The sequence below is a fragment of the Palaemon carinicauda genome, chromosome 27 (genome assembly GCF_036898095.1).
Source record: "Palaemon carinicauda isolate YSFRI2023 chromosome 27, ASM3689809v2, whole genome shotgun sequence".
In the NCBI taxonomy this organism is placed as follows: domain Eukaryota; kingdom Metazoa; phylum Arthropoda; class Malacostraca; order Decapoda; family Palaemonidae; genus Palaemon; species Palaemon carinicauda.
The window spans coordinates 436,449-463,866 of record NC_090751.1 but is presented as its reverse complement, the minus strand read 5'-3'; the positions used below and the strand labels follow the sequence as shown (position 1 = coordinate 463,866).

At 36.5% G+C, this 27,418-nt stretch overlaps 2 protein-coding genes across 12 annotated transcripts in view; one reads left to right on the top strand and one right to left on the bottom strand.

The window, feature by feature from the left end:
* Positions 1 to 6,365: 6,365 nt before the first annotated feature.
* On the bottom strand, positions 6,366 to 17,841 carry LOC137620481 (peptidyl-prolyl cis-trans isomerase FKBP2-like). Its single transcript, XM_068350646.1, has 4 exons — positions 17,586 to 17,841; positions 15,714 to 15,912; positions 11,312 to 11,424; positions 6,366 to 7,257 (listed from the first exon to the last, which is right to left on the bottom strand). Exons 2-4 carry the CDS (start codon positions 15,885 to 15,887, stop codon positions 7,113 to 7,115), a joined length of 432 nt encoding a protein of 143 aa, XP_068206747.1. The 5' UTR covers positions 15,888 to 15,912; positions 17,586 to 17,841; the 3' UTR covers positions 6,366 to 7,112.
* A 4,460-nt stretch (positions 17,842 to 22,301) lies between these two features.
* The window catches only part of LOC137620479 (tyrosine-protein kinase Src64B-like), a 145,615-nt gene continuing 140,498 nt past the window's right edge, over positions 22,302 to 27,418 (top strand). For 8 of the 11 annotated variants that reach the window (XR_011040064.1, XR_011040063.1, XM_068350644.1 and 5 more), the window contains exon 1: positions 22,314 to 22,399. The gene's annotated coding sequence lies outside the window, so the exon portion shown is untranslated. Of the gene's footprint in view, positions 22,400 to 27,418 lie in introns of all 11 variants that reach the window. The other 3 variants (XM_068350643.1, XM_068350637.1, XM_068350641.1) reach the window with 1 other exon arrangement.

The window sequence follows — 27,418 nt, the reverse complement described above, 5'->3', positions numbered from 1 at the left end:
TGTTTGGTTTTACATTTCAAATTCCTAATACATTAATCCCTCGGCTATCGCATGTTTTACGTTCCAACACCCCCCTCTCCCCTTAGCTGAATAAGCGTGAAATAGATACAGAAATCTACGTTATATTTTTATTCATTTTTATCTTTTTTCCTATTTTTTATTCTATATAAATTTAAGATTTTACAAACCCTCCCAACACTTTTATAACCCTGTTATACGCTCACACTTCTTAATTTGAACTTTTACCGTGGACAATCTTTATATATGCATAAATGACTAAATTAAAATTGGAACACTCACCATCAGATATGTAAAATCCACCCTTACGATGACCTTATCCCTGATAGTTACGAAGCTTCTCTTGGTCTTGTTAGAAGCAACATTTGCTGTCGTCCTTATATTCTTATGCTCCTTCTTGATGTAGTGAACGGTAGATTCCTTGATGTTATGATGTCGGCCTATGTCTGCATAGCTTCTTCCTTCCTTAAGCATGTACAGTAAAGGAGTTTCATCTTCTACACTATAGTAAGTATCTTCAATGATTGTGTTCATGGCCAGAAACCTTAGACGTTGCAGAATGTCTACCTGGCATTATGGACTGGAAAGCAATTCACAATTTTAGCTAAAAATGCATAAAAAAACACAGCTGCAGAGCGTTGTCGAGTACGCATGCATAGAAGCAAACTGGACAGAGTGGGTTACATGAATCCTGAGGTCTGAGAGCCAATCCGCAGCCAGGATATTGACCAACGCGCTGACTGGTCATGTCTCCTCTACTAGCTAATAGTGTGCCTTGTACAAAATTTTCCGTGCAAGCTGGGCTACTCTCCTCGCACTTCCATAGTTTAATTTTCCATACAGATGCACAATTCTGTCACATATGGCATATATTACTTTTAATAATTTTAGGTCCAAAAAATTACTATTTTAAAAAGAACACAATTAAAATATAAATATATACAACCTATCTAACCTCAGAAATCCACAATGTACTCGGGGAACGATAGGTGAACAGTTATATGGCGAGGGATTCTTTATATTAGCCCAGTAGGCAGAGTGAAGACTTGGGACGTATGCATTGAGGCCTATACTACTCAATGTTGCATAAAATTTTTTACTAACACAATGGAAACAATAACAAAAGAGCTCATATATGAATGCGGAAAAAGTCGAGTATTATGTACTGTATAACATGGGAAACAGGAGAAGATAATATGGACGTGTGGTGTGAACTGAAGAATAGAGGAACAGTTGTCAGAAAAGCACCAGATATATAAGTAGGAAGACAATGACCCATAGGAATGGAATAAATGAGTACCTGAATCACATACCAGTTAATGTGGGGAGTGCACAAGACAAGAGGCGAGTGGAGTAACTCAACTGCAAAAACATAAAAGTTGACAAAAATGGTGATAATGCTTAATGAAAATTACTCATTCATAGACAAATCAGAGAGCCTGGATTGAACAGTTTGCATTATTACATTTAACAGAAGTTTACGTCAAATTTAATTATTAAAATCAAAGGCTCTTTAATAAACCTGAGAATTTTAAACTGAAGGAGTGAAAACTTGGGCAATTTCATTTCAAAGGTATCTTTAACAAGTTTAGTTCCAACATTGAAGTAATACTTCTACATTATTACAACAATTACTATCTTTTTAAATTTAAAACTATCATAATAATACACCTTAAACAATAATGTGAAGGATTTCAGGGGTGAAAAGCCTGAACTGCTAGGTAGACAGACTGACTGATATCACACAAGAGTTCTCTTAACCCTTTTACCCGCAAAGGACATACTGGTACGTTTCACAAAACTCATCCCTTTACCCCCATGGACGTACCGGTACGTCCTTGCAAAAAAATGCTATTTAAATTTTTTTTTGCCCATTTTTGATAAATTTTTTAGAAACTTAAGGCATTTTCCAAGAGAATGAGACCAACCTGACCTCTCTATGACGAAAATTAAGGCTGTTAGAGCAATTTCAAAAAAATATACTGCTAAATGTGCTTGAAAAAAATAACCCCTGGGGGTTAAGGGTTGGAAATTTCCAAATAGCCTGGGGGTAAAAGGGTTAAAATGGAAAAAAATTCAATAACCTGAGTTTCATATGTACAAACCGTCATTTTACAAATTATTTTATAATCCATTAGAGTATACCCTTCAAATATTTACATACAGTATTCAGCAATCAACGCAGAATTTAAAAATTGCATACTGTAATTCAATCACAGAACAAAAGAAATTATAATAAATAGAATTTTGCTGGCATCCTACACAATTTGCATATTTTTGCCTCACTTTACTTGTACTGTAATTCTACACTTTTATAGTACAGTACTGTACACATATTCATTAGATGAAATTAAACACCCCACAATAATTCTAACATTACCTCTACCTGGATTTGTGGGCTGGTTGAGCTTGGATGAATAGTGGTGGGCAGGTCCCTGATGCTCGTCACTGCCGTTAAAATCCACAGATATTCAAATGCCTGACGAGCAGTTACTTTGCCCTTAAAGCCAGAGAATGTCAAATGACCATAAACCATCAATTTTTCCTGAGAGACCATTTTCAACAAGTTGGTTGATGAAAATTAATTCTAATAGACACGAACTTTCAAATCTCAAAAATAGTGACCTCGACCAACTTTCTGCAGTTGAGTCTCTCTCCTTAAGAATTAAACTGAAAACATACTTGCTAAAACTAACTAAAAAGAATAATCAACAGACCCATACCTCAGGTTGGCCTCCATGTCGGGCGTATCGTCGTGGAATCGCTTGCCAAAAGCCAGCTCTAAAATTGAGCTATCAATTCATCACTTCAACTGTATTAATTTCCATTGAACACTGATCATCATGATATCCAGTTTCTTTAGTTATATGCAAATGCCATCGATAATTTTAGATAAATGTCTTGCATCCTCCACATATTTGACTGGCATTTAAATAAACACATTCTATTTATTAATATGCAATTTAAGTAAAAATGCAAGTGTCAATCTGAAAGGAAAAAATATAATAAGCCTGAGTATACAACAGGTATACACAACATTCAAATTATGCTGTGTTAACTTGAAAATCTGACACATTGTTAAATATATTACCTTGTTAACCAAATGTCAACTTAGTTTACTCGACATATCTTATAATCTCAGATAAAAAAAGGTTTTTCATTCCTCTTATAGCTACAAAAGTTACTACGTACAAATGCTAAAGAGAAAATTCAACTACAAGTTTTAGAAATTTCCCTTTTTATAGTACAGTATTCAAAATACAGGGGTTAGTTTTTTGTACTAATTATATTTAGCCAGGCATCATTCAATTATTTCAACAATAAAAGTTTAAAAGCTCCAAAAGGATTAAAAAAAAAATCAATGTAACAATAAGATTTCATTAATCTAGTTGTGAGAATTCACACTAACCAATGTATTCACACAAGTTATCAAATTACAAAAAAAGTATTCAACAAAACTTATTCTAGTAGGCTAATTAGTAGATTGGAAAAAACTAGTTCCGTTTGATCAAAGAATCTTTCAAGCCGGTAGGCTAAGCAACAGACCCAACATATATGGACTTAGGAATTAACAAAATGGAATAAAGAATAATTACAATATAGTACTCTCATTTTGAATGTGGCACAGGGACCAAATGCAGAATTAAGTTCAGATATAAGTACCCAACTCTAGGATAAATGCCTTCACCCTAGATTCAAAATACAGTAAAAGCCAAACAATTATTTTACAAACCAATACCTACTCGTTTGTACACCTGTTTTGTCAAGTACCAATATCTTGATTGTACAGTATCAAAGAATGAAAAATTCAAGTATATCCTAATGAATCAACAACAGGCAATTGGTAAACATTTATATCCTTAAGCCCTGTCCACACGATCGAGCATGCCCGACGGGCAAACAGTGATACCAGACCACAATAGTTCGTAAGAATGAGGGTTAATGACGTCAGAAGCGGGAAAACCACAGACAGGGATCTGGCATCATACAGTGTTGCCAGATCCTTGCCTTTACTTTTCCCACTTCTGACGTCATCAACCCTCATTTTCACTAACTATTGTGGCCTGGTATCACTGTTTGCCTGTCGGGCATCCTCAATCGTGTGGACAGGGCTTTATACCTTGCATACCAAGCCAGGTAAACACACTGCTACCACACATGACAAATTCAGTATGTCATAAGCCAGCACTAACCTGAAGAACAGTCTAGCTTATCAACTATTGATAAAGTACAACCTAATCTTGATAGATAAAATCCAATTAGTTCTCTTATTCAAAGTTAGATCAAGTAATACAGTATATAGAACTTTCTCTACGAATATTCCTGTTCAAATGATAGCTCGACCATCCGATCCATGAAGACAGTAACCCTTTAATGCTAAACAGTCATAGTGATATTTTATAGAGATCAGTCCCTAAATAACTTTCCGTAGTCCTAGATCATTAATTTACAATATGTTATGTATTAAAGGATAATGAACAACTTGGAATTCAAATACTGCAATCAAAACAATAACTTCAAGAATAAAATTTGTTATGTCTATACACACCTGATGTTCATTTTGCCTCTGTCTGAGGAAGCTTTGTGTATTTGTGTAGACGTTACCCCTTTAAAAATGTAAAAATTTTCCATTTTCTTTCCTTCCAATATACCAAAGTCTCTAGTAAAGTAACAAGACTCACTATAGTCAATTCCTTTTAGTGAGGCAGATTTACACCGACTCACAGGGGTGCCCTTTTAGTTCGGAAAAGTTTCCTGATCTCTGATTGGTTGGACAAGATCATTCCAACCAATGAGATAGCAGGAAACTTTTCCCGAGTTAAAAGGGCACCGCTGCGAGTCGGTGCAACTGCGCCTCGTTAAAAAAAATTGAGTATAGTGTCTTATGACAATAACATGCTGCGCATGTCGTATAGTTGTCTTCGGTCTTAAAGTCGAAATAATTCCCCATCCTCTTAATGCCGCAAGTCAGTGAAGAGGAGGGTGGGCAAGTAAATAAACATCAGGCGAGAATAGATATAACCAATCTTGACTAACCTTCCATGGTATTCATAGTGTTGACTCCCATACCCTAAAGGTGATGGACAGCCAAGTAAATAGATGGTGCATACAAGTTTCCCAGTATCAGCTAAATAACAACTTAGACTTACCTGAAGTCTAGGTTTTTAGGTATTCTAATCTCCAGACTGACATTTCTAAAAATTAATTTATCATCTAATTACTTATCTAAGAAAAAACTTGATTACTTTACCATAAAACTACACATATTTCTACAAAAACAAACAATTTAAATTCAAAAGGTTACTAGACTGTAATTCCAAATCATAATTCTAACAAACTAACAAATTAATAATGTTATTTGACCACTTCCTAAGCAGCCACTATAAGCCCTAAGCTCATTAACCATGACATGTAAATCAGGACTTTAGGTAATAATGTTTTAGTGAATACAGATTTGGTACTTCAATGAGCTACCTCTTAAAACATCAAAAAACTGACTAATTAAGAAACAGAGAAGCAGCAGAAATGTTTGCAAGCCAGAAAATTAAGGCCTAACAGGACATGAGCAACTTCCTGTGCATTTGGCTTTCTTCAATAAAAGGTGAAGAACTGATAAGTATACCAAATATAGAAGGATAAGCTTAGCTTCTCAAAATACTGTGACTACTCCAATTAATAATCTGGACTAGATAGGAATTCGGGCAAAAATAAACAAGGGTTGAAAAACGCAATGAATAATCAAGGTCATAAAGAGAAAACCACACGCAAAACATACAACAGTGATGAAGAAGTCTGCCTTGGAAAATATTCAGCTGGAATGATTCCTATGCTGGTAGCCTGTGCACACTAATAAAATCCCGGATAATTATATCCTACCTCAGCATCAAAGTCATTAACCTTTGTGCAATAAATCATTTACAAAAGAATTAAGTTACTTTTTGTGCCTCATTCTTACTGCACATATCAGTCCTGGAAATTCAGACATGATATATTACCAACATTGACAGCAAATCAATCTTAAATAAATCTCAATTTCACTTTAAAAATTTCTTAAGCCCTTTTCCAAGTTTATGTAACTCACTCGATTATATTAACAATTGCTTGACAACACATGAGCACAGCATTTCACATCAAATCAAACTACTTCTTTATTCTGCGTAAACCTATTTCTTTAACCCAGTCCATCTTAGTACATAAGCTAAACTACTTTGTTCACTCCTTCTCCCTCGAGAAGATGCTAGTCTGCTGAATGATAAGCCAATTATTTAGAAATTCTGTACTGTGCTTAAAGTACAGTATCTTTATATCTATGAATAATTATCTTTCAATCTGTAAGCAAATCATGAAGTTGATGTCATTCATTACGAATATCTTTTAATCTCCAAGCAAATCTTAGGGGATCCCTCCTCGCTAAAGTTGACGATTCCTTGTCGAATCTGCATAGTCTGCAAAAACCTCTACAAACCCATCCAAATCCTAATCGTATTCCTCTTTCCTTAATTCTAAGAAAACCATTTACCGTCAATTTTTGGATCCCAATTTAATAACTTATCATTCCTTTAAATTATTTACACAAAAATATTTTCAAACAGACCCGATTTACTCTTCAATATTTGCATCAATCATAGTAGATTCACCTTTAATTAAACAATGTAAGAACAATACATCTTCATAAATCCTATTGTCAGTTCAAAGAAACTTATACCAAAATCCTATTTCACAACCTACAACCTCATCATGATTGATATGCCATCGCCGACATCCTTCTCTAAACCAGTTAATCATATCTACATATACCTTAAGATAAAACAAACTTTTATGAAAAAAATTCTAGTCCTGACAATGCATGCTAAACAATGGCGTACCTTTTCTCATAGCAAATACCATATTTTGTTTTGTGATATGCATTTCTAACGACAAAATAGTGCAAAATTGAATTACTTCAAATTAAATGTATGGCATATATATGAAATATCAAATTTCAATATTGAATTACAGTATTGCAAAAACACAACACACATCAGAGCTACAGCCTTCATATATCAGGAATCTAATTCTAACTTAACAAGATTTTATGTAAAAATATTTGTTTTTCATAGCTCTTCCTTTCTTTCGATCTTTACTAATTCGACTTCAAACACGAGCGTAGCGTGAGGTGGAATCTTAGGGGGCGCTCCTGAAGCACCATATCCCAAGTCTGATGGAATCACGAGTTTCCTTTTCTCTCCTTCACACATCCTGTAAAGGAGAATGAAAGGGATATGACACTTACCGTATACTATAGACACTATCATTGCATATATCAATCGGTAGCATTATCATTATTGAACTGGATAGTATAGCTATAAAAGCAGCATTGATTCTATAGACAATTTTCCTGTTGCCTGTGTATAATTTCTTAAAACAACTATTCCATAAGCAATGCTCTGACAATCCTACTCAAGTGATGAATACAATTTTGTCCTTAATTTTGACCTTCATAAATCTTTCTTTATTGTATTATCTTAATGTTGTTACTGTTCTTAAAATATCTTATTTCTCCTAGTTTCCTTCCCTGTGTATAATTTCTTAAAACAACTATTCCATAAGCAATGCTCCGACAATCCTACTTAAATAATGAAAACAATTTTGTCCTTCATTTTGACATTCATAAATCTTTCTTCATTGTATAATTATCTTAATGTTGTTACTGTTCTTAAAATACCTTATTTCTCCTAGTTTCCTTCCCTGTGTATAATTTCTTAAAACAACTATTCTATATGCAATGCTCCGACAATCCTACTTAAGTGATGAATACAATTTCGTCCTTCATAAATCATTCTTTATTGTATAATTATCTTAATGTTGTTGCTGTTCTTAAAATATCTTATTTTTCCTAGTTTCCTTTCCTCACAGGGCTATTTTCCCTGCTGGGGCCCCTGGGCTTATGGCATTCTGCTTTTCCAACTAGGATTGTAGCTTAGCAGGTAATACTAATACTAATAATAATAATAATAATAATAATAATAATAACTTTGTATACCGAATATATACTGTACTTAAAACTGGTAGTCCAAAGGAAGGCAAGGGTTATCATTTTCCTCATTTGGTATTTTGAGGTTTAATAATACTCACAGGTAATTATTAAGTACATTAATTATTGAGAAACAACTCGTAGTAACGGGGTATTTTGAGGAGGGAGAAGTCTAATTGGAAAGGGATCTCTGGTAGTGGTATCACTCGCCCCAGTTTTAATACCGACACCCTTTAGGGGTGAGCGAGCTGGATATATTCCTAGCATTCCATGCAACTTTTTTCTCTGGTATATTTAGCAGTATTTATACCTTTGAAATGGTGCTTTAAGGAGCATTTCACGGAGCGACACAGGTTCCTCGCCCAGAAATAGATTTTTCCTTCGTCAAAATCCCTTAATTATTGAGAATTCTCAGGCATCTAACATTGGGGCCAATGCCTATGATGTCATATGACAAATATTCAACATGAACCGCCTGCACCACACGTTACAAAACATCAGAGGCACAGCAACCTGGTTGTCGAGCCGAGTGCCATATCCAATGAAAATCTTTGCTTGGCATTACCAGTTACATTAAGCGAGAGGTATGGGCTCCGAGATAGAATGGCAAAGCCTGCATACACCGATCAATGAGAATACAAATGATCCCTCGGCCAAACCCTGACCTCGGTACACAGTACAGTAAATACTGTATAGCAAAACTCACAATTTGCTTCAGTTTGTTCTCAAGGGCCTGTCGATGATTATCTACAGTATACATAATCAAAACACGCACACACGGTTCCCAGACCGTATTTCCAGATGGGGGCTCTTTGACAATGTACAATTACACAATCAAAATGTTGCAACACAAAAGAAACATGACAACACCAAAAATCACAGTGATTGAGTACGAATTTGGACATCCCTTTGGACTAAAAGTTTTAAATTCATTTTGTAAACTGTTTTTGTACAGAAAAAATAAATAAAAAATTACAATTCTATCTATTTCCATTAACCCTTCTAACCCCAGGCTATTTGGAACTTTCCAACCCTTAACACCCAGGCATTTTTTTTTTCAAGCACATTTTGCAATACAGTATATATTTTTTAAATTGCTCTAACAGCCTTAATTCTTGTCATAGAGAGATCAGGTTGGTCTCATTCTTTTGGAAAATGCCTGAAGTTTCTCATAAAGTTATCAAAAATATGCAAAAAAAAATCTAAATAGCAGTTTTTTGCAAGGACGTACAAGTATGTCCATGGGGGTAAAGGGATGTTTTGTAAAATGTACCTGTACGTCCATTAGGGGTAAAAGGTTTAAAGTACGAATACAGGAGCATGGTTCATGGAAGAGCGTAAAGAAGGTCTTCAACTTAAAAACTCAATTGGTTACAAGAAGCTGTTTGTACGTCAATTGTTTACAAGTGTAATTTTGTTAAATTCTGGCCTAGGGTATGCCTAACCTGAATTCCATGCCTAAGATTTCCGGCTAAAAAAGTCAACAAATAGTCAAGTTTCACATGAAATAGATATCACGTTTTTACAAAAGGGATTTTGACGAAGGAAAAATCTATTTCTGGGCTCGACCTGTGTCACTCCGTGTAATGCTCCTCTAGCACCATTTCTAAGGCATAGTTATTGCTGAATATACCAGAGAAAAAGAGATTAATGGAATGCCAGGAATAAACCTAGCTCGCTCACTCTTTGAGTGTCGGTATAGAAAACTGGGGCGTGATTGAACCACGACCATAGGTCCCTCACTAATTAGACCTCTCCTTCATCAACATCCCCCGGAACAACGAGGTGCCGTCCTACACCCGTCTGTGCCTCCTACTACGACTATCCCTCTCCACCCCTAAATCTCCCCACCCCCTATCCACATTCCTCAACAGCACCTGAGTGTTATCTTGCTTACTGTATCAAATATAATATGGTTTTATTACAGTAGTGAATTTTGCTTGGCTTAATCTTTGCCTACAGTAAATGCATAACTTTCAAGTACTTTCATCTTGGGACCAACAACTTCCATACATTCCTGAACCTCACCAATTACTGTCAAGATTTTGGTTAAATTTCTCTGGAGGAGAGGACATGTCTACCGAGAGGACTCCCTAGCTCGGATGTCAACACTAAAAGACTACAATACAGTACTAAATCAACAGCGTTCCTTAATAGAAACAAGAAAACTCTCAAAGTACATGGCATTGTATAAAATCTTCTCATTAGAGAAGTATTGATATAAGCCCATTTCTTTAACCAACAAATACATCAGCAAGAATTAGGAACCATAACTATGCAATAATAATGATACAGAACTCAAAAAAACCATAACCAGGATATCAAGTTTTGAAAAAAGGGATTTTGAGGAAGGAAAAATCTATTTCTGGGGGAGGAACCTGTGTCGCTCCATGAAATGCTCCTTAAAGCACCATTTCAAGGGTATAAATACTGCTAAATATACCAGAGAAAAAAGTTGCATGGAATGCCAGGAATATACCCAGCTCGCTCACCCCTAAAAGGGTGTCGGTATTAAAACTGGGGTGAGTGATACCACTACCAGAGGTCCCTTTCCAATTAAGACTTCTCCCTCATCAAAATCCCCCCGTTACTAGGAGGTGCAGCTACTGCCCCCCCCCCCCCCCCTCACCACCACTACCTAACCTCCTCCCATCATTCCTTGTTAGCACCCGTGAACGTTGGACGTGTTTATTATGCAAAAGTCCAACTCTAGAATATTTACAAAAATGCAGTACAGTATGCAAGACATTTGCATGGAGCAAAAATATCATGCACATTAACGGAATGCAAATTTCGGATTGTATAGCTTAATAAAAATAACACCTACTCCATTATAAAACAAGATAAATTCCATAAGCATATTCTAATAAAATTTCTCTCAATGATAAAAACAAAATAAAAGAAACATTGAAAACAAAATAAAAAAAAACAAAAAAATTACTTCTCAGCTACATTTAAAGATGGCCTAGCTAAAGACATCAGAAATAGACATTGGTAAGACTTGCGTTTTTATCTTTGTCAGTATTAATTAAAGCATTAGCTATAGTAGTACAGTAGTAAGATAGATATCTTACATACTTTAACCTACACAATAAAACAATAAACGACAGGGGAAAAATGGGCAATGTTGTATTTAAATATATCTTAACTACAGACACCAGAAACAGGAAAGACATTGTTAAGGTAAAAGTATTTTTTTATCACTGTCAATATTAAATAAAGCATAAGAAATAAGATTCTATCTAATATAGAGTAAACATCAAAAGTCGTAGTTCTTACCCAATAAGGCCTTGATCCCATCCTTTGATAACTTGCCCAGATCCCAACGTGAAGGTCAGAGGTTGTCCACGAGGGTAGCTGCTGTCGAACTCTGTACCATCTTCTAATTTACCCTGTGAAAGCAATTAAAGTTATAAGCACCTGTGACTTATTCAAAGATAAGGACACTCCATAATCAAACCATTGTTCTCTAGTCTGGGGTAGTGCCATAGCCTCTACACCATGGTCTTCCACTGTCTTGGGTTAGAGTTCTCTTGCTTGAGGGTACACCCAGGCACACTATTCTATATTATTTCTCTTCCTCTTGTTTTGTTAAAGTTTTTATAGTTTATTTGGGAAATATTTATCCTAATGTTACTGTTCTTAAAGGTTTAAAGGTTTAAAGGTCGCTTATGAATGGCAGAGGCAAGGGACAGTGACATTGCCCTAGCAAGCAGGACAATGCCCTAGAGACTGACCATATATTATATGATCAGCGCCCAAGCCTCCTCTCCACCCAAGCTAGGACCAGGGAGGGCCAGGCAGTGGCTGCTGATGACTCAGCAGATAGACCTATAGGCTCCCCCAAACCCCCCAACCTTAGCTCACAAGGATGGTAAGGTTGCAGACACTAATGGCACTAACGAGTTTGAGCGGGACTCGAACCCCCGACTGGCGATCACCAGGCAGAGACGTTACCAATCAGGCCACAACAACCTAAAGATATATTTTTCCTGGTTTCCTTCCCTCACAGGGCTTTTTTCCCTGTTGGAGCCCCTAGGCTTATAGCATCCTGCTTTTCCAACTAGGGTTGTAGCTTAATAACAATAATACATATAAAGAGAACATTGTCCTGATTTAACAAAGAATGGTACTGTACAGTGGATATTTTCTTAAAGAGAATAAAAGGTAAAATCATTCTGCTAATTCCTTCTTAGCCAGTCTTTGCATGCAACAAAAATTCATAATTCAATTCACTTTGATAGCTAATGGATTAGCTTAAATAGAAGCTGTTTATCAATCCCCATTTTAACTTCATTTGTACCTGCAAAACAGGGGCCCATTGGTTTTTTAAGCTATTTTCTTTTATGTACTCTCCTATGCTACTTCAGTTCTGAGGAAAACATAATGCCACAATACCCACATTTGATATCTCTGAATAACATTGGGAAGCAGCATCAATTCATAACTATTCTTAGCGGAATGGCTTTGAAAACGGCTAGAACCAGTGTCCATAACCACTTCAAGCACTGCTACATATACATGCAAGTGTTTTACCATACAGCAAGAAAGAGAAACAACGTATAAGTCTACGTAATTCTTTGCTAACCAAGCAAAGCAGGTTTTATATATTTGGAGGGGTTTAAGGTAAGGTATTGTTTACCAAAACTTGCTGAAGCTCCCACCACTATTCATTTCCGCCAAAAAATATCTGATGGACGTTGTGACATCATCTTCATTAGAGGTATGGGATGGGCTCTTTTTAATATTTAGCCAGTATTCCTCAGGCAGTCATTTGTGAAGGATTGTCGTATTTTCATGAGTAAACATTATAAATTCGAATTCTAAACGATTTTCTAATTTTTTTGTCCTTTCATTTTTTTTTTGTACATGGGTGATGATAGTGCTTCTGCATTAGGGTCTTTAGTACCTGCTAGATAGTTCAGATGAGGATTACAGTGTTAGTGATGATAGTTACTTATATTATTTTTACTATTATCATCACATTTTTGGCTGTAAGTGAATGTTGATATACTTCTTCTTGTAAGGTATGTCATTACAGTCATGTAATGACTGTACTATACCGAGCGATGCTTGATGGTACTATATCTGTGAAGTGGAGTAACGTTACATACGCAATTGTCATTTTCAAGTACAGTAGTCGATGTGGAACTACTTGTCTTCCTGCATCCTTATGCCGGAGATCTGATCTGTTCAAACATATGCTTCCCATCCTTGTTGAGATGCATCTGAGAACAGAAGGAACCCTAGAGGAGGGACCTGTAGGAGAGACCAGACATACAGGTTCTTTTCTTGTTTGGGGAACGCTAGTATCTAACACTGGCTGCACGGTCTGAATACGCTTGGGTGAATTGTCGAATCAGAGGAGGAAGAAAAGACTTATCGCCCTCCTCAAGTGGAGTACAAGAGAAATTTTTTTCAATCAATTTATACTCTCCTTGAACACGTTTCGACTTATCTGAAGTGGGGAGACAGGGACCAGGTTCATGTCGATAAACTTGGAAAGCTTCGAGGCGAGAGAAGTCTCAAACGCAGAGGGACTGCAACCAGCTCTTGTTGCGACTGCTGGGTAGGAGAAGCAACACAAGAAAACAAGAGGATAAGGAGAATAAGGATCCATACGGTTTCCTATCTGAAGATTGATGCAAGGGAGAACCTCCCATAACTAAAGAACGTGTTTATGAATGATCAAATAATGTCAAGAATATGCAGAATGCCGAGTACCACCCCCTAACCTAACAACTGGACGGAAAGACCTAGTTCTTTGAGGAAAGGACAAAGTACTCACAAACCAATGATCCACCAGGCGAATAGCTGGAGGGAACATACTGGAGCACGTTCACGTGCGTCTTACAACACGAACATTAGGGAGCACTCAAGTTCATCCAAAACATGAGCCTTGGGACGACGTGTTGCGTGTTCATCCAAAACACGAATACTGGGGCAGGTTGCGCGTTCATCCAAAACGTGAACATTAGCATACGTAGCAGATATTGTAGGATTCTAGAATAGCGGACACGTCTCCACAGACTTGTGGGAGAGGAAATGTAGGGATGAATTGTAGGACTGCAGACACTCTGTTGAGCCCACAGACTCTCGGTTGGAGCTCCAAACGTGATAGAAAACGTTGCTCTTTGTTTGCCTGAGATGACGACCTCTTAGAAGAAAAGGCCAGGGTAATCTCTCTATCTAGGGAAGAGATGCAAGGGTCCTTGAGGGGTAAAATATGACCAACTTCCCCCAAAGAAAGGGGAATTCCTAACAACGGAGATGGGAAAAGCTCAGGCGAGTGCCGAGATGGTTGGTGCACAGCGGCAAGATGGCGGGGTGTGCGCTTCGTTGCAAGTTTAGGGTAAGTAGGCGTAGCATGCAGAGAAGAGATTTCAGGCACGTATTCAGAAAATCTACATGGACCCATGTCAGGGATTAAGAGCTGCTCGTATGAACAAAGAACACTCGTAGGAGGTGATGGTGAACGAGTATGATGTATCTCAGCCAGTAGACGGCGAGCATCAGCTAGAACAGTGTCGATGGCTGGTGTAAAGTTTTAAGCCACAGTATCAGAAACCGAGGTAGCATCCTCGACTTCATAACGGAGGATTTACGTCATCAAAATCGTCGATAAAAAAACAAGGTCCTCAACCTCCGTTACCATGTCTTGAATAAAACCCAATAACAAAGGACCAGGAAGGGGAAGAGCTAGGCTTGAACGAGAAGATCTACACATCATACTCTCATACAAAGCCAAAGCAATTAAAGGAGAGCCTTAAAGCCTTTTTCTTCCGTCGGCCACGGTACTTTACCACTCCCTACACATAACATAAGGGGACTCCAATGAGCATCTATGTCTGCAGCACACAGGATATAAAAGATGAGGAGCTATGTCAAGCTCACGAAGGTCCCACAAATGTCCTTCGGTACCGGGACATGTACGATTAACACCCACTCGTTTCCCTCATTCTGTAACTAAAAAGAGAAACAGACGACGTGTGGGTGAACAGCCACGGGTAACACAACAGCAACTTACTTGATAAGAGAAAGGGCGAGGTGGCCATACTAGGCTGCACCCTCAATAATTCTTCAACTGAAACTAATCTAATTATATGACTCAGTTTGTACCCATGTAGGAACAAATACAAAAAAAATCACAGAATTTTAAATTTCTTAGCAGATAGCATATTTCACTAAAAAGATTTTACTGTTACCATAATATGTAATGATAAAATAAAGCGAGATGATTACTACTATATGTAAACAAATCTTAACCCTTTTACCCCCAGGCTATTTGGAACTTTCCAACCCTTAACCCATTGGGGTTATTTTTTTTCAAGCACATTTTGCAGTATATTTTTTTTAAATTGCTCTAACAGCCTTAATTTTCATCATAGAGAGGTCAGGTTGGTCTCATTCTCTTGGAAAATGCCTGAAGTTTCTCAAAAAATTATCAGAAATATGCAAAAAAAAAATGTAAATAGTAGTTTTTTGCAAGGACATACCGGTACGTCCATGGGGGTAAAGGGATGAGTTTTGTGAAACGTACCAGTACGTCCACTGGGGGTAAAAGGGTTAACAGATAGCATGATATTTCACAAAAAATATTTTACTGTTACCGTAATACGTAATGATAAGATAAGGTAAGAGATGGTTACTGCGCTACTATAAACTAAGTAAAGCTTCTTACCGCATAATGCATGTGAAGCAGGTCACCTCGGCGACTTTTCAACGTGCAGTTATCAACGCGCTTTTTCACACCTATTTGAAGCTTCTTCACTTTCTCTTTCTTCTTTTCTTCTTCTCCAAAGCAAAGAGCAGAACATGCTGCTAAGAGCACAACAACGCTGAGGTCCAAACGCATTGCTCCAGATGAAGGTTTCAAATAACTGTAGAGGAAAAACAAAATACAGTATTATAATTACAATCTCCTTTTTCCTAACACTATAAGCTGCAGCTCTCGGTTCAAATAACATTTACCATATGAATACACTACAGTACAGGATGCCACAATATAGCCTAGTAAGGAAAACTTGCTTAACAATCATCATCATCTCCTCCTACGCCTATTGACGCAAAGGGCTATGGTTAGATTTCACCAGTCGTCTCTATCTTGAGCTTTTAATTCAATACTTCTCTATTCATCATCTCCAACTTCACGCTTCATAGTCCTCATTCATGTAGGCCTGGGTCTTCCAGCTCTCCTAGTGCCTTGTGGAGCCTAGTTGAACGTTTCATGAACTAATGACTCTTGGGAGTGCGAAGAGCATGACCAAACCATCTCCATCTACCCCTCGTCATGATCTCATCCACATATGGCACTCGAGTAATCTCTCTTATAGATCAATTTCTAATCCTGTCCTGCCATTTAATTCCCAATATCCTTCCGAGGGCTTTGTTCTCAAATCTATTGAAAATTGTTTAATTTTCATACCATGACTCATATCCATACAGTATCACCAATCTCATTAAACTGATATATAGTCTGATTGTCATTTGTAATTTCAGGCGATCTGATTTCCAAATTTTACATGCCCCTATCCATCTCATCCACCGCGAAAAAAAAAAAATAAGTTTTCCCTTCGAAAAATGAAGATTAATACAACTCAAACGGGATAAATGTAATTCGTTGGGACACGTACAAACTTTCTTGTTGCTTGTAATATAGGTTTCCTTTACAAAATATGTCTGCGTTACCTTGCTAGGAGTGAAGCAGGTTGCGAAGCAAACCGGGTAACCAAAGATTACGGCAGTCTAAGGGGGGGGTTGCACAGGTGTTTAAGCTCGCCCCGTTGGGCAAGTACACGGCTCGTAGGTTAGGAGGCGTTCTTGCGTAGAGGTTTTGCAGAATGACGGACGCGGGTTTTGTATACCAGCCACGGTTTACAAATGCCTAGAAAACAGGGAGAAATTTGCCTTTTCTGTGCAAGATCGCGATACGTCCACCGTTATACAAAGTCTCCGTAAGACCTACTCAATTATGCGAGTTCTACATACTAATTAATTTTACGATGTTCTATAATGAAACCTATTTATAAACAAGGCAGCCTTACCCTACGACCAGCTAGTTTAAGGTCTGCTTTTCTGCTTCTATACTACAGGGGAACCCTAATCTATAAGTGCCATATTCAAAATAAAGTGTTGGGGTGTATGAATGATAGCGGGTACCTGTATATACATGATGACGGTCGAATAAGAATACGGTAGCATAAGAGCGGTCGCATAGGGTGTTATCCCCCGTTAGGTAAATAGGTAAGGACACAGCTTGTAGGTTAGTTTAGGGGGGAAGTTTAGGTTAGTTAGTGTCCATTTTTAATGCATTAAGAAGGACACAAAGGCTCCCAGGTGTTTTATGGTGTCCTATTAAATCTAAAAAACCCTTTGAATTGCCTACTCTAAGGTAAGCTTAGGCTACCCAAGTCTAGCTCGCTCACCGGTAACACAGGATAACACCCAGTTAATAACACATTATAAGGATAACTCTGCAGTTAATATGATACACATTTAAGAGTTATTGATTAATATGAGCAGAAATAATACAAATTTGTCCATTTTGACTCACCAATAATAGGAAATAAGAGAAGAGGCTTCGAAGAGTGACAGATATCCAAACTTATTCGGCGGTGGCTGATTGGCAGCAGGGTTGCCAGGTTTTCTAAATGAGAAAAGGTCAATTTCTAATCAACAGAGGCTTTAAAAGGTCAACCCATTAATAGAAAAAGGTCAAAAATATAGTATTTAAGGGCCGGCTTTTTTCATATTACTAAAGGCCAACCTATTTAAATACAAAAGGTCAAATTTGAGTTTTTTTTGGCCGGAAAAAAGGCCAAACTGGCAACCCTAATTGGCAGCTTGCTTGACTGCGTTCGAAAGGCTTGAAAGTAAATTACAAATATTAAATAAATAATAAATTATATCATAATTGATTATAATAAGCTTTATAATATTATTTTATATTTATAATTTATATATATAAATAAGTATTTATCTCTTCAAATATCAAATTGACTGAAATGCAGTTCACTTATATTCAATCCAAGACTAATTGAATACATTCGGACAATGTCAACAAATGCTATGATCATAGATACAAATAAATATATAAATGTGTTATAAAGATAGTACGTTATGGAGGCCATATTTGGGGAATATTTTGTTATTAAATTATTTTTACTATTATTATTGCTTGCTAAGCTACAACCCTAGTTGGAAAAGCAGGATGCTATAAGCTCAGGGGCTCCAACAAAGAAAATAGCCCAGAGAGGAAAGGAAACAAGGAAAAATGAACACAGATCCGTTGTAAGCAATAAATTTGTCAATTTGCTTATATTTTTTGCTTAATCTCCACACATGAACTCTGTTCTGCTGAAAAAGCTACATTTCCCCAGGAATCCATTTTTTTGTATTATATTATGTAATTATTTACTTTATATCACTCATTTACTTACTTCAAGGGCTGTTTTCCTGGTCTTTTCATATAAGAAAACATCTACATACTACAGGACCTACAAGATCTTTTTTTTCGTTTACATTCATAGAACATTTCTTGTTAATTGTCAAATCCACATTATCGAAGCTTTAAGAAAATAAGGAAGTCTTCCATTTCTTTTTAAATGCCTTAATATATTCAGTCTTTCAAGTGTATAGACAGAGCTTGTTATTTTATCTTGGGGCCACACATTTGAAAGTTCTGGAATCTACAGTAGAGGTACATATCTGATCTTTTACTAGACATTACTTTTCACAAGATCATATGATTTGGAAGATGCTACAATCAAAGAATTGTATAAGTTATAATGAAAATGTTTCGTTAGATGATTAATATGGACCCGCCCGAGAAGTAGTTCACTCGACTTCAGTGGAGGGTTGGATTTAAACCCAAAACAAGTAAAACAGTAGCTAAAAGCCCTTTCACCAAATTTACTATTTGTTCTTGGTTCAGATAGTCTATGTTTGTCACTCATGTGTCTTATGGTAACAGTAAAATGAATGATTAACAATTTTGCGGTTTAGTAAGACTTTATTAATAAAATTATTGGTGACCAAAGAAAGAAATGTGTAAATTTGAAGGATGTTATTGGATTTGTAAATTGGCCAGAATAAGTCCAGTCAATGGGACATGGCAGGCCATTCAATACCCAAGTGCAAAGACAGTGTAAAGGGAAGCTGAAGATTTTCTTGTTTTCTAAGTGTTTCGATAATGTGGATTTGAAAATTAATGAGATATACGCTATTTGATGCTCTAAATACTTAAGAATGTAGCCAATATGGTAACCAGATCTGGTAGTTTCCTTGTATAAAAGAACCAGTAAAACAGCCCTCAAAGTAAAGTAAGTAACAATGAACTCATTTGAAGAAAAGCATTTAATTCAAGTCTGATAAGATGACACCATTGACAAGACCTTCTCATGAGTGAAAACAGCTATCCACGTAGACATATAAGTCTCATATCAAGAGTTAATCTGAAGAAATGGACATGTGTCTTCCTGACCCTTCCTTGGTCATATATAATGGTTGGTTTACAACACCCAGTTTTCTTCGCTTACATCTGTCACTCACGAGAGACTATTTACTATTAGACTTCTTGAGAAAACAATGGAAATCACATGAGGGGTATGTTTTAACTTTCTTATTTACTTACTTACTTACTTTAAGGGCTGCTTTCTTGATCCTGTCGTAGTCTAGTCTCTGCAAATTGAATAGCAGCTGGGCTAAGGAAAGCAAAGGGCTGAAAAACAATGATTTAAGCATAATTTAGAGAAATGAGCTGCTAAAGAGAATGTCTGCCTTGTGGGAATAGAATTGTGGCTTGATTCGATTTTTGGATAGAAGGCAATCAAATTTTGCATTAACCCTAGTGAACCTTTTTTTATTGTCTATTTTCTATGGTAATGGATAAAAATGGGCCTGGCATCAACAGAGTATGAAATAAGATTACTAAACGTATTTTCAGGAATGGATTCCTAAAGACCTCACGCTACATGGAATAAAATCAAAATAAAAAATCATAATGTGGAAAAATTTAAAACAGATTTTTAAATGTTGAACAGGGTTGCATAAGTCTCTTTTATAGTTTATATATGAAAGATCTGATTTTGATATTGTTGCTGTTCTTGATATATTTTATTTTAATTGTTCATGTCTTCTCATATTGTTTATTTAATCCACATTATCGAAAGACTTAGAAAACAAAAAAGTCTTCAGCTACTTTTGGGAACTAATATTTTCATTATTTTGGAGCCATAATAACTCTCCTTTGAAAAATACATTATTCCAAGCAAGTTAGTTTGAATAATAGTCTTTGGAAATATTGCAATAGTGTTAAATAAACGATATGGAGACTCATACGAAATTGCTGTACTAGTGAATGTTTTATCACTAAATTAACGCCCCTTGATTTACCAACTAAGGAATTATACGTAAAATAATAGGAAGAAAATTTCCTGAAGAATTTAAGTTAATTAATTATCAATTATTTGCACGATAATTATAATAATATTATGTATTTCAAAACCTCATTTGGATGACCTGATGAAAATGATTGGTCGCACTAAATCATAAAATATTTATCACTGTCATTTTTACTCATACTAAGCCCTTCTAATAATATAAATATATCAAGATATACTAGGAATTAAAGTTCGTAGAACACGAATATAAGATAAAACGTGAAATAGGCGCGAAAATAAGCTATCAGAACTTGAATTTGCAATTTCACAGGGATTTAGTCATATTTCAAGCTGACCAGGAGAAATGAGTTCCGTTTTCATTTGAATCCAATGAAATTTAAAGAAAGCTATATATATATATAGGCTACAGGGATGGCCTGCCTACATCAGGCTGGGATTCTATTACAGTTTGGTATTAAAGATAAAATCCCGCATTGAATTAGGGGGAGCACGTTGGACATAAACATATTGTTTGCAATTTGCTCCTTTTTAATTGTAAATCACGTAATCTATCAATGCATTTTCGAATAACCGGATTAGTTTCGAACCCTTTCAACTACGGAACCGCACATTATAACAAAAACGTCGCCATTATAAAGATGATTTGTTGCAAAGGACAAAATATCAGACACAATTTTCATTCTCATTCCAGCCGCCCGTTGAAATACTACCGCTAGTTATGAGGTCCTTTGACTGGCCAGACAGTACTACATTGAATCCTTCTCTCTGGTTATGGTTCACTTTCCCTTTGCCTACACATACGCCGTATAGTCTGGCCTATTCTTTACAGATTCTCCTCTGTCCTCATATACCTGACAACACTGAGATTACTAAACAATTCTTCTTCGCTCAAGGGGTTAATTACTGCACTGTATTTGTTTAGTGGCTAATTTCCTCTTGGTAAGGATAGAAGAGACTCTTTAGCTATGGTAAGCAGCTCTTCTAGGAGGACACTCCAAAATCAAACCATTGTTCTCTAGTCTTGGGTAGTAACATAGCCTCTGTACCACGGTCTTCCACTGTCTTGGGTTAGAGATCTCTTGCTTGAGGGTACACTCAAGCACAATATTCTATCTAATTTCTCTTCCTCTGCTTTTTATAGTTTATTTAAGAAATATTTATTGCAATGTTGTTACTGTTCGTAAGATATTTTAGTTTTCCTTGTTTCCTTTCCTCACTGGGCTATTTTCCCTATTGGAGCCCCTGGGCTTATAGCATTCTGCTTTTCCAACTAGGGTTGTAGCTTAGCAAGTAATTATAATAATAATAATAATAATAATAATAATAATAATAATAATAATAATAATAATAATAATAATAATAATAATTCAAATATTATTCAAATCGTCCGGCCCTCGCCCTGAAACGAGTCTACGGAACGACCCAGCATTAGAGGCTCGCTCACTAGTCTTGCGTTCTGTTTACAGTATATTTTTCCCTATTAGAGCCCTTGTGCTTATAGCATCTTGCTTTTCCAATTAGGGTTGTAGCTTAGCAAGTAATTATAATAATAATAACAATAATTCAAACAGGATTCAAATCTTCCGGCCCTCGCCCTGAAACGAGTCTACGGAACGACCTAGCATTCGAGGCTCGCTCACTAGTCTTGCGTTATCCCCTGGGCTTTTCCAACTAGGGTTGTAGCTTAGCAATTAATAATAATAATAATAATAATAATAATAATAATAATAATAATAATAATAATAATAATAAAGTAATTATAATAATAATAATTATAGGATTCAAATATTCCGGCCCTCGCCCTGAAACGAGTCTACCGAACGACCCCAGCATTCGAGGCTCGCTCACTAGTCTTGCGTTCTGTTTACTTTCAGTGGACCGAGAAAGCGGGTGACGGACAGACGCTAACGATTAATTTGTGGATTTTTCTAACTCTCAGCTGTTTTACTCGTCTTCAATAGTAATGGTATGTGTAGATGATGTCTTTATTCAACTTCCAGTCGCATAATAATGTTTATTTTACTCGTTTTTTTAATGTTAGTCGGGAGTAGAAAGTATTATTTCTACCCCACCTACGATCAGTAATGGATTTGATGGTCTCTGCTGTCCCACTTCTCTGGATGATGTATTGGATTTTTGGGCTTTTTAATTCATCTTTGCGCTGTTGTATTCGATTTTGAGTTGTTATATTGATATTATCAAGCTTGTGAGGCGTTATTTTTAAGTAATATGCATGCCATTAATCCTAAAAAGCCTTATTTAAGGTGATATTAGATAGGCATATCTTCCTTGTTTACTATATATGACATTTATTCTAACGATGTTTTATAATGTTTTTACTATGACGTCTCGTAGTTTATTTATTTCCTTATTTTCTTTCCTCACTGGGCTGTTTTTTCCCTTGTAGGAGCCCTCGGGTTTGTAGCATCCTGCTTTTCCAACTGATCTAAAGATATTTTGTAATTATATTTTACGATTACGTCTCAGTTTATTTATTTCCTTATTTTCTTTCCTCACTGGGCTGTTTTTTCCCTGTAGGAGCCCTTGGGTTTGTAGCATCCTGCTTTTACAACTAGGGTTGTAGCTTAGCAATGATAGATAATAGATGTTTGTTATTCGTTATTTAATTAAGGAAGAAGAAAAAACTAATCTTGGCTATGACACTTTTAGCAATATATTTTATTTTATTTCAATATAACTTAGTTTGTCAGATAGATAAGAAATTAGGATGTTTATACACCATATAATAAATTAGGATGTTTATAAACCATATAAGAAATTAGGATGTTTATACACCATATAAGAAATTAGGATGTTTATACACCATATAAGAAATTAGGATATTTATACACCATAAAAGAAATTAGGATGTTTATACACCATGTAAGAAATTAGGATGTTTATACACCATTTAAGATATTAGGATGTTTATACACCATGTAAGATATTAGGATGTTTATACACCATTTAAGAAATTAGGATGTTTATACACCATATAAGAAATTACGATATTTATACACCATAAAAGAAATTAGGATGTTTTTACACCATATAAGAAATTAGGATGTTTATCCATCCATCCATATACCAAAGGCACTTCCCCCAATTTTGGGGGGTAGCCGACATCAACAAGAACAAAACAAAAAAGGGGACCTCTACTCTCTATGTTCCTCCAGCCTAACCAGGGACTCAACCGAGTTCAGCTGGTACTGCTAGGGTGCCACAGCCCAACCTCCCACATTTCCACCACAGATGAAGCTTCATACTGCTGAGTCCCCTACTGCTGCTACCTCCGCGGTCATCTAAGGCCCTGGAGGAAGCAGCAGGGCCTACCGGAACTGCGTCACAATCGCTCGCCATTCATTTCTATTTCTAGCACGCTCTCTTGCCTCTCTCACATCTATCCTCCTATCACCCAGAGCTTTCTTCACACCATCCATCCACCCAAACCTTGGCCTTCCTCTTGTACTTCTCCCATCAACTCTTGCATTCATCACCTTCTTTAGCAGACAGCCATTTTCCATTCTCTCAACATGGCCAAACCACCTCAACACATTCATATCCACTCTAGCCGCTAACTCATTTCTTACACCCGTTCTCACCCTCACCACCTCGTTCCTGACCCTATCTACTCGAGATACACCAGCCATACTCCTCAGACACTTCATCTCAAACACATTCAATTTCTGTCTCTCCATCACTTTCATTCCCCACAACTCCGATCCATACATCACAGTTGGTACAATCACTTTCTCAATAAGGACTCTCTTTACATTCATGCCCAACCCTCTATTTTTTACTACTCCCTTAATGTTTATATACCATATAAGAAATTGAGATGTTTATACACCATATAAGAAATTAGGATGTTTTTACACCGTATAAGAAATTAGGATGTTTATATACCTTATAAGAAATTGAGATGTTTATCCACCATATAAGAAATTAGGATATTTATACACCATTGTTAATTCACCTTTCAGCTGTTAAAAGATAATCAAATTTTTCCCTCTTCAAACAATAAGTGATTATGGTATAATTATTTTTTATTTTTTATATGGATTAACGATTTTATTTTATGGATTAACAATTTTATTTTATGGATTAACAATTTTGGAGCCTTTGTACATCAGCGGCCAGTTCCTCACGTGTTCATTAAAAATGGGTATCAACTACCCTAAACTTTCCCCCCTAACCTAACCTACAAGCCATGTCCTTACTTACTTACCTAACCGGGGGTGGGGGGGGGATGGGCCAACACCCTCTTGTGACCCCCCTTACACTGCCGTATTCTAAGTTAGACATAATACATACAGGTGGCCGCTATCATACATACACCCCAAAATGACCCCCCTTACACTGCCGTATTCTAAGCTAGACAATAATACATACAGGTGGCCGCTATCATACATACACCTCAAAATTTTATTTTATTAAATGATATTTTGATATAAACTTACTTCCTTTGGTCGAATCCAACGACATAGGTATGAATATTCATATTTTATGTAAACAACATTGGAATAGTGTCAGCCTAGCTGTCACTCAATCCAAATTGATATACATTTATAATGTATAAAGTTAAAGGCGAAGTTATTTTTTTTCATATTTTCATTGTTGTTCTAAGGCAATTACAACTAACGATACAGAATAAGACTGGGAATTGTATCTTTGTTATAAATAGGTTGGTTAGGCCTAGAGGAGGCCTCTTATAAATAGATTGGTTAGGCCTAGGCTAGGCCTTGCCCTGCCAGATTTTCATTCTAATGAAATGGCTTTCCAAAATACTTTTTAGGTGTTTTATCTTTTTCAGGCTAAACTGAATTTTTTTTGTGTCTTTAGATAGGGAGAGTAAGAGAAGGAATGCATTAAAGACGTGATTATTATTATTATTATTATTACTATAACTTGCTAAGCTACAACCCTAGTTAAAAAAGCAGGATGCTATAAGCCCAGGGGCTCTAACAGGAAAAATAGCCCTGTGAGGAAAGGAAACCAGGAGAAATAGAATATTTTAAGAATAGTAACATTAAAATAAAAATATTTATTAACAAGAATGATTTTCATCAGCTTTGGCTCATACCATACCTTTCAATCTGATTTTCTCTTATTGTGAAATGTGCGCAAATCTAAGCTTAATTAAACGATGCTGGATTCAAAGCCAGTTTTTTAAGATATGATTAAAACCAAATATTGTGTATATTACAGCTAACTTAAAAAATCAAATCAAATTCAAAAGCATACATTTTATGTAAGCTATAAATCCAAATAACTTGGTGTTACAAGTTTTAATGCTGAACGACGGCTGGCTGTCTAGAACTGTATTGGAATTACGGAAGGCTATTCAAAAGGGCTGTTGCGATACCCGTGATAGGTTGGATCACATTAAATTAATAATAATAACAGTAATGATAATAAAAGGGTAACAGTTTACCTAACGTGACCTATGAGTTTTATGTGAAGAACAAAAGTAAGAGGGTTATTTAAATCAAACTAGCAGGAAATGGGGAGGAGATGGGAAGGGTTGAAACTGTGTGTGCGCTCACATATATATGGAAATATTTAGACGCCATTTTTGACTGCTCGGGTACACTAGTATATCCATAACTGTTGCTGATTATACATACATACATACATACATACATATACCAAGGCACTTCCCCCAATTTTGGGGGGTAGCCGACATAAACAAATGAAACAAAACAAAAAAAGGAGACCTCTACTCTCTACGTTCCTCCCAGCCTGACAAGGGACTCAACCGAGTTCAGCTGGTACTGCTAGGGTGCCACAGCCCACCCTCCCCCGTTATCCACCACAGATGAAGCTTCATAATGCTGAATCCCCTACTGCTCCTACCTCCGCGGTCATCTAAGGCACCGGAGGAAGCAGCAGAGCCTACCGGAGCTGATTATAATTATGATAATACAGTAGTATTTTTATCAGTTTTATTTATCTTTCTCATGGTTAGGTATGGAAGTTCATCACTGTTATCACGTGCGCATATTGCCCAAATTTCTATAGCTTTTTTACCTACCAAAGTAATTTATGGTTTGGTTCATTTATTTATCATCGACTGAGACGTATCAAATGCCTGCGTTCATTAGGCTTCTTTCACACGTTATCGAATTATCACTGTTCACAGTCCATAATATGACATCATGCTTTCAAATACCCATTGGTTTCTATGGGCGCTTTCACACACATCGAATACGTCTGTGAATGGTCAATATGGCAAAAGCAACATATGAATATTGTACGACTTCATGTTTTAGACAGCGAAAAATCCATATGTGCGAAAGCGGCCATAGTTTCAGGGTTTGTTCCCATCAAAATGTAAATTCCGTTAGCAATTTTTGGCGCAGCTACTATCAGAGTAGTGACTGCTTTGTGGATTCACTCAGTAATGTTATCGCTGTAATGGATATGCCTTGTTTCAAGGATACTGTACTAGCTTAGCCTAGTGTCACTGTACCTAACCTAACTTGAGGTTTGATGAAGGTTGCGATGATATTAAGCCATACGTTAACGGTTGGGCTCAGGCAGTGATTGGTTATGTCTGCCTCCACTTGACTACCAAGAATAGGTGCTCATGTCTGCATAATTCTTATCACCTCCTCCATCAAAGTTGTAAGGAGGTTATGTTTAACCCCCTGTTTATGTGTTTGTTTGTGAACAGCTTCCTGGCTACAATTTGAATCGTAGAGTAATGAAACTAGCAGGGATTAACTTAACGTAATCAGCCTTAAGTTTGGACATCGTTGTCACAGACTTCAAACTTGGTTTGTGTTTGAGTATGAAAATCCACGCCAATTATAACATATTAGGGTCAAAGGTCGAGAAATAAGCTGCCGCGGCGGAGGTCTGCACTCTACTGAGTGCCCCTCTAGTTACCCTTAGCAAAGAAGTCGTTATTGTTTACTTTTATTGTCCCTGTTACAGCTGTTTAGATTTAAGCAAAAATTCAACCAAAGTTTTCAAAATTTGG